The following is a 7,834-nucleotide window of genomic DNA, read 5'->3' on the forward strand; positions in this document are numbered from 1 at the left end:
GATATTCTGTATTGAAAACAGATTGTTTCTCCGAATTAAAGATTCATAGAAGTTTGATTTTCATTTTGATAAATTTGTTCAATATATATATAATAATTAAATAAATATATTAGATAAAATAGTAACTAATAAAACTTATCAAAATTATATATAAATAAACTTTCAAAATAAACCAACAAACTTATAATTAAACTCACTAATCATCATCTCTCCCTTACTATATCATAATCTATACTTAAATAAATTTATTCTTCTGTACGTATTTATCATAGTTAAACATTGTCTAATTAGAACATTTATTGATCGTCTAAATATATATCTGTACCATCTTAAACGTATCTCTCGAAAATTTTCATCAAGAGATGCAACTCCTACTCTCGCTCATTTTTTATTCTATTTATCCTCGTATGTATATACATCCATCGTAACATCCTCATATTTATAATTTTATCTTCTGTTCATGTATTCAAGTTATAACTTAATATTCATCGTCATATACTATAACAGGTCTAACTGTCATTTTGTATAAGAACTTACTCCACTAATCAATTAAATAAATTTAAAATTTATAAAAAAATTAAACTCAAACTAAATTTTAAAAATTAAATTAAAATTGAACCACCATTTTAATATTTCTTTTAAAAAAAATTAGATTCTGTTTAACTCGATTGTCTTATTTAAAAAAAATAAATAACATAAAATCCAACTCAATTTAATTCATTTAAACACGAATTGATATATTCTAATAGCACGCATGTTGATAACATCCAAATGTCAGGCGTCAAACGGTGACGAACGAATACATCAGGGACAGTCGCAGTTGCATGCACTTGAGATTCGGACGATGGATCAATGTCTCTCAGCGACTGTAATCCTCACCACAAAGCCATAAGAAGGCGAAGGACATGCCTGATGAGGGATTCAGCTATTTTGACTGGTGGTGCGTTCTGGTTCTTGGAGACTGGAAAGGGACAGGGGGATGGCACAAGCGCATGTGGCCAGGGGAGACGAACCTCAAGCGTCACTCGTACATTGTTTCCATTAAAACTTAAGTATTAGCATGACCCACCACCGCCCAAGTTGCATGGGAATCACTCCTGAGTCTTGAAAAAAATATGGGATGCAGTGTATCTGCACCTATATATTGAGTATCTGCACTGAGACACATGGCTTCTCACCCAACGCAGCTAATAAAGGCAGCCACCAGAAGGCAAGATAATTCCTTGTATCACCTCTCAAGTCTCTCTTCTCCCAACCTTTCAGAAATCCTCGTCTTTAGTTAATTTTTCCCCCTCTTTGTGCTCTTCTTCCACTGCTAGATAGAGAACCATAAGCGGGCCTGTTCCGGGGTGTGGGAAAAGATAACAAGGTGCGTATTTAATTGCCACCATAGTTCTATAAGCGTACCTTCTTTTTCATAGTTTATTGCTCGAGGATCCAATAACTCCATCTTTATCTCATTGCTTGAATATTTTTCTCTATGAAGTTATTTGATTATATATATATATATATATATATATATATATATATATATATAGATGTAGGTCCCCAAAAGAAGCTTTATTTTTAATGAACTTGGTACAAATTAAAGACCAAGATATTACCGATTTTCAGTGATGTTTTTCATTAATTTTCTAATAGTAAGAAATTGTTCTAACCGTCTTAATTTTGGGTTTCCTGTTTTTTCTATTATGTGAGATTGGATAGAAAGTCCTTTTCAGGGATTCAGTGCCATTTTAGAAAATTTTTTGTAGTGCAGACAAATCAAGTTGTGAATCTATGATCATATTGAGAGAGAGCTAAGCTAACCTCACTCTTCTGGTCGTCGTTAACAGGCAACTTCAGTCTTCTTTCCGATCTCAGATCTCAGATTAAGAAGCATGCATACCTTCAAACTCCTGATCTTGGCTCGAGATTATTAAACAAAGCCTGCAATCAAAGTAAATGTATTGGTGTTTTGAATTGTACTCAATCAAGAGTACCGATCAATCTTTTAGCGATAGTTGAAGCTCGCGGCTGGGAAGATAAAATGGAAAGCAGAAATAGAGGAAGCAGAATGGCAACCAGTTCAGGCATGAGGCATTCAAAAGCTCAATCACAAGAGCAAGACCACAAATCTTATCCAAACACCTATTTCAGCTTGGAATCTTTTCTGCTACTCCTCTTCTTCACTGCATCACTGTTGATACTTCCTCTCATACTACCTCCCTTGCCTCCTCCGCCTTCCTTGTTGCTTCTACTTCCCATTGGCCTTCTCATTGTGCTTATGATTCTAGCTTTTATGCCTACAGACGTACGTAACATTGCACCCTCTTGCCTATAGACATGTTGTAAGAGTTTGATATACGTTCCTTCATTGGTTTGAATTATATCAAAATAGTCCTCCCAGAATACAAAGCATATGCTAGCTGTGAACATATTCTTGGTAGGTGCCATCAAATTAAGAAGAGGAGCTGTTTCTACTCTGTTAGTGATCAACATGACTAAGAGGGCTTTGGCATAGTGCCTTTGGAGGATGATATATGGATGAGTGTAGTCGTAGGGTTTGCAACAAGCAGATAAATAGCTCCAGCTAAGAATCCAGATGCTCCTGAAAGAAAAAAAGAAAAACAGAGTGCAAATATGCAGTTTTGATGTTTTGTAAATCCCCAGGAAGGATTTTGGTGTTTTGTAAACAGAAGAGAGACAGACTTTATCCTTCAGCATCATATAAGAACCCTGATATACAGAGTTACAGCAGAAAAAGTTTGGTGAGAATAATTGTTTATCATGAATGCTGGAAAAAGAAGTTTCCTTCTTGAGGTACGGGTTTTAGGGTAGTTGCAAGTAATAAATAAGTGGGCATGAGGTTAGCATCAATGTAAGAGCAGAGAGGAAAGGTATTGATGAGTTTAGTTGTAAATCTACTCAATATTCTGCATGTAAATACTTTGATCTAAATTGATCAAGTCTGGTTTATCATATACATTATAGGACTATGTTTACAACTACTTGCGCTGGATAGTTTTAACAAGGAATCTGTACCGTACTGAGTATTTATTCAGTGATCTCCATTTGCCATTTGGTTTTCTTTATCAAATTCAACTCAAGTCTAGAATACAACTTCAAATTTGGAATAAGTCATCCCAACTTATTGTTCACGTAGCTCATTCATATTTGCCCTGGTCATTCCAGAGCATGCTAGCTTATCCTGCCAATTCCGTTAAGTTAGTTTTGTCATTGAGGCTCAATTGATGCAAAAATGCGATCACGCACTTTAAATGTTCTTTATCGTCGTGAGATGTTGAGAAAAAAATTAGATACACCCCAGAATGAGAGGGTTAATATAAAACTACTTTTGTTTGAAATCAATCATGATCTGGCCATTGACGTCCAAGCATGTATAAAAGTGGCGAAGTTTATCTATAAACTAATAATATAGACAGCAACTAGTGGATAAGGACTACACGAGAGCTTCTAAGGTTTTTTTTTGTTTTTTTTTTTTTTAACACGAGAGCTTCAAAGGAAGGTTGTGATGATGTTGACATTCGTGATCCACGAAATTGCAAATGTAGTACATGTGTTAAATGATATCAAGTTCCCAATGGATGTCTCTATCTTCTACTTCAACCTTCACGTCATGATGCCTATTCAACATATAGTACCCACCTAAGAATATATAACACTATTTACTAGGCCCATATTCATGTGCGAGGAACACATCGTCATTGATAAATAAATAGTTGATAGAAATTAAGAAAAAAAAAGTTAGCTATAATATTAAATTTAAAATTAATGGTTAGAAATATAGAATATAAATTTTTATATAGTTAATTTAAGAAATCTTAAATACTAAATAGAAAAAGAAAGAAAAATAAATTATCTTAAAAATTATAAATAAATAAATATATATAATCTAATATTCCCTCAAACTCACGATACTACAACTATAAGTATTGAGAATTTGTTAAATAAGAAACGAAAGTATGAAGTGAAATATGTCTTGATAAATATATCAGCAATCTGTAAATTCGAAGGAACAAAACGTAATATGATGGTGCTAATCTGAAGATGATGATGAGTAATGTGACAATCAATTTCAATATGTTTCGTCCGTTCATGAAAAACTGAATTATATTACAAGTAATTTGAATAATACTCTGATTATCATAATATAACGGAGTAGGTTGATAAAGAAAGATACTCATATCACAAGCAACCAACACAACTAAATTACCTCACAAGTAGTTGAGGTCATGACACGATACTAAACTTCTGAGGAAGATCTAGAAATAATATCTTGTTTCTTACTCTTCTAAGAAATGAGGGAATCACCAAGAAAAACGTAGAAGCCAGTGGTAGATTTGTGATCTATAGGATCACCAGCCCAATCAGCATCAGAGTATGCATGCAGTTCCAGAGATGAAGTAGAAGAAAATAAAAGACTTTGAAATTGAGTGCCTCGAAGATACCTGAGAATATGAATAACAGTAGCCCAATGAATTATAGTTGGTGCAGCGACAAATTTACTAACCACATGAATAATATATGCAATATCTGGACAAGTCATAGTGAGAGAAACCAAGCAATAGTTCTGTTTTCATGATTAACTTGGCATCGCTATCGCCGCTCGCTCAATACCATTATCACCACTTGCTCGGTATTGCCACAACCAATGTTGTCAAAATCGCGTTTTGACTCGTAAACTCGTACAAAATCGCGAGTTTACTTGCGAAAATCGAGTTAAAATGTGACAAAATCGTGTATTAAAGTAAAATCGTATTAAAATCGTAAAATCGTATGTAAACTCGTCAAAATGCGATTTTGAGAATGCTTTTATCGAGTTTAAGTCATTACTAAAATGAGGGCATTTTAGACAAAATCTTGTCATTTTGGTGAAGCAGAAAAATGAAAAAAAAAAACAGATAAAATCAAGTCGAACTGCTTTTCGCCGAACAGAACACAAACCTTTGCCAAACATAAACCCTCGCCACAACGTCGCCGAACTGCTTTTCCACATCGTCGTCCCCACGCCGTCTTCTCCACACCGTCGTCTCCACGCTGTCTTCTCCATGCCGTCGTCTCCTCCGTGTCGTCGTCTCCACTCTCCATCGCTCAATATTGTGGGAAGAATAGGTTAAATGTCAGGTCTGCTGTGACTTGTGACTCTCGCTGATCTCAAGTAAGTGTTGATTGTAGCAAAATGTCGGGTTTGTCGCGAGCTAAATGATATTTGATATTCAATTTATTAAGTTTTGATTTTGATATTCTTTTAAGATAGAAATGTCATCTACAACTTCAAAGACTAAGGAAAAAAATGCTTCAGGAAGTAGAACTGATATAGGATGGCAGCATGGAGTTGATGTAGAGAACAACTCAAAAAAGGTCAAGTGCAAATATTGTGACAAAACATTCAACGATGGTATTTTTCGATTCAAGCATCACTTGGCCGGCACTCATAGAGATGTGGAGCCTTGTTTAACTGTTTCTGATAATGTGAAGAACAAAATGCAGTCAATTGTGGATAAACTTGCTAAAGTTGCTGACAAAAGAAAGAGAAAAAGTTATGGGATTGATGATTCGGATGATGAAGAGCCTTTACCAAAGGCAACAGACAAGGGGAAAATGAAAATGGATACATTTTCTAGAAGTAAAAAAGGCAGTAATTTTGGTAGCACTCAAGCTACCATTAACCAAATGATGAAGAAGGAATTGCGAGATGAAGCTTGTCAAGAGATTGCTCGGTTCATATATGGATGTGCTATTCCTTTTAATTGTGTCAAGCATCCGTCATTTCAAAAAATGTTTGAGCTTGTTGGGAGATATGGATGTGGATTCAAGGCTCCCACGTATCATGAAGTGAGAGAGACGTTGTTGAAGAAGGAAGTGAATCAAACTAAGGAGTTGCTTGAGGTGTACAAAGCTGAATGGAAAAAAATAGGATGTTCAGTCCTGTCGATGGACAGATAAAAAAGGCGTTCAATTTGCAATTTCTTGGTAAATAGTCCAAGGGGAACTGTGTTTTTGAAATTTATTGATACATCCAATGTCTCAAAAATAGCAAAAAAGGTTTTTGAGATGTTAGATGAGATCATAGATGAAGTTGGTGGAGAAAATGTGGTTCAAGTAATCACTGATAATGCTGCAAACTACAAAGCTGCTAGTGAGATGTTGATTGAAAAAAGGAAAAATCTCTATTGGACTCCTTGTGCAGCTCATTGCATTGACTTGATTCTTGAAGATTTTGAGAAGAAATTGGAAGTTCACAAAGAAACTATTACCAAAGCAAGGAGGGTTGCTACTTACATTTATTCAAGGACTTTACTCATTTCCATGTTGAGACATTTTACAAAGAGTAGAGATTTGATTCGACCAGCCACTACACGATTTGCAACTGCTTACTTAACTTTGAGTTGTTTCAAAGAATTGAAGGTCTTTCTAATGACAATGTTCTCATCCCAATCATGGAAGACAAGTAGATTTGCTAAAACAAATGAAGGAAAGTGTGTTGAGCAAACTATCTCGGATAGTAAGTTTTGGCATAATGTGGTTGTATGTCTAAAGGCTGCTATTCCTTTAATTAAAGTTCTTCGATTGGTTGACTCAGAAGAGAAACCAGCTATGGGTTTCATTTACAATGCAATGGATTGTGCCAAAGAACAAATACAAGCCAATTTAAATAATGTGAAGAGAAAGTAAGACACATTTTTACATTTCATTAATTTATTATCTATTATCATCAATAATTTATTTTAGTTTATTGACATATAAAATCATATTGTCCATTTTAGGTTTCAGTTAATATTGAATATCATAGATGAAAGATGGGAACTTCAGCTACACAGGTCATTACATGCTGCTGCTTATTTTCTTAATCCACAATACCAATATAGCCCAGATTTTAAAGTAAGTATGGAGTTGAAACTTAATCTCTATCAGTGCTTGGATAGGTTGGTTACTTCTCAAAGTGATAGAGATAAGATAGATATTCAAATTGAGGACTTCAAAAGTGCAAAAGGGGTATTTGGTATTAATGCTGCGATAGTAGCAAGGGACAAAAAAACACCTGCAGCATGGTGAGATTCTTATGGTGATGGGTGCCCTGAATTACAGAAGTTTGTCATTCGAGTTATTAGTTTGACTTGTAGCTCATCTGGATGTGAACGTAATTGGAGTGCATTTGAGATGGTAATAATTTATATATACTATTTAGTTTATTTTTTTGTCATATGTGAATATAATTATTTTTATAATTTTAGGTTCATACAAAGAAAAGAAACCGATTGCAGCAAAAGAAGATGAATGACTTGGTTTTTGTTATGTCCAATATGAAGATGATCAACAGGAAGTCAAAGAAAGAAGAGCTATTTACCATTGATGACCTCTCATCAGATGATGAATGTATAACTGAGGAAAATGATCACATAGATGGAGATGATGGAGAGGATTTGGATCAAATCAATGAAGTTGATGGTCATGATGTGGAGCCAATCCATCTAGTTTATGAAGAAGGGAGTGGAAATGTTACAGGTGGTGCTGACGATATTTCTAGTATTGTTCATCATGCTAATGATGGTAGTGATGGTGACAATGATAGCGACGAAAGTGATTATTTGCACTTGTCTATGGATGATTTATATTAATTTGTTATCTTATGTTGTATTTATTTTTGGACTTAAGTTTTAGACTTGAATTTATGTTTATGTTGTGTACTCATGGCAAGTATTTAGTTGTTTGAAAGTTTAAAAGTTAAAACTATGAGTAGTTTATGATTATATGAATTAAAATGTTCTATATGTAGATTTATGTTATAATTTGGATTGAAATATTAAATGATCAATTAAAAATAATATAC

General features: G+C 34.2%; 1 protein-coding gene and 1 long non-coding RNA gene across 2 annotated transcripts; both read left to right on the forward strand.

Annotated features, from left to right (window-relative positions):
• Positions 1-1,104: 1,104 nt before the first annotated feature.
• LOC122027294 lies at positions 1,105-2,948 on the forward strand. The gene is made up of 2 exons (XR_006124347.1): positions 1,105-1,369; positions 1,836-2,948. It is a non-coding gene; the product is annotated as an uncharacterized LOC122027294 (long non-coding RNA).
• A 2,314-nt stretch (positions 2,949-5,262) lies between these two features.
• On the forward strand, positions 5,263-7,622 carry LOC122026547. The gene is made up of 6 exons (XM_042585285.1): positions 5,263-5,923; positions 6,041-6,674; positions 6,771-6,824; positions 6,930-7,055; positions 7,128-7,167; positions 7,239-7,622. The coding sequence occupies exons 1-6, from the start codon at positions 5,263-5,265 to the stop codon at positions 7,620-7,622; spliced, it is 1,899 nt and encodes a 632-aa protein (XP_042441219.1).
• The last annotated feature ends 212 nt before the right edge of the window (positions 7,623-7,834 follow it).

The sequence above is a fragment of the Zingiber officinale genome, chromosome 10A (assembly GCF_018446385.1).
Source record: "Zingiber officinale cultivar Zhangliang chromosome 10A, Zo_v1.1, whole genome shotgun sequence".
Lineage (NCBI taxonomy): Eukaryota > Viridiplantae > Streptophyta > Magnoliopsida > Zingiberales > Zingiberaceae > Zingiber > Zingiber officinale.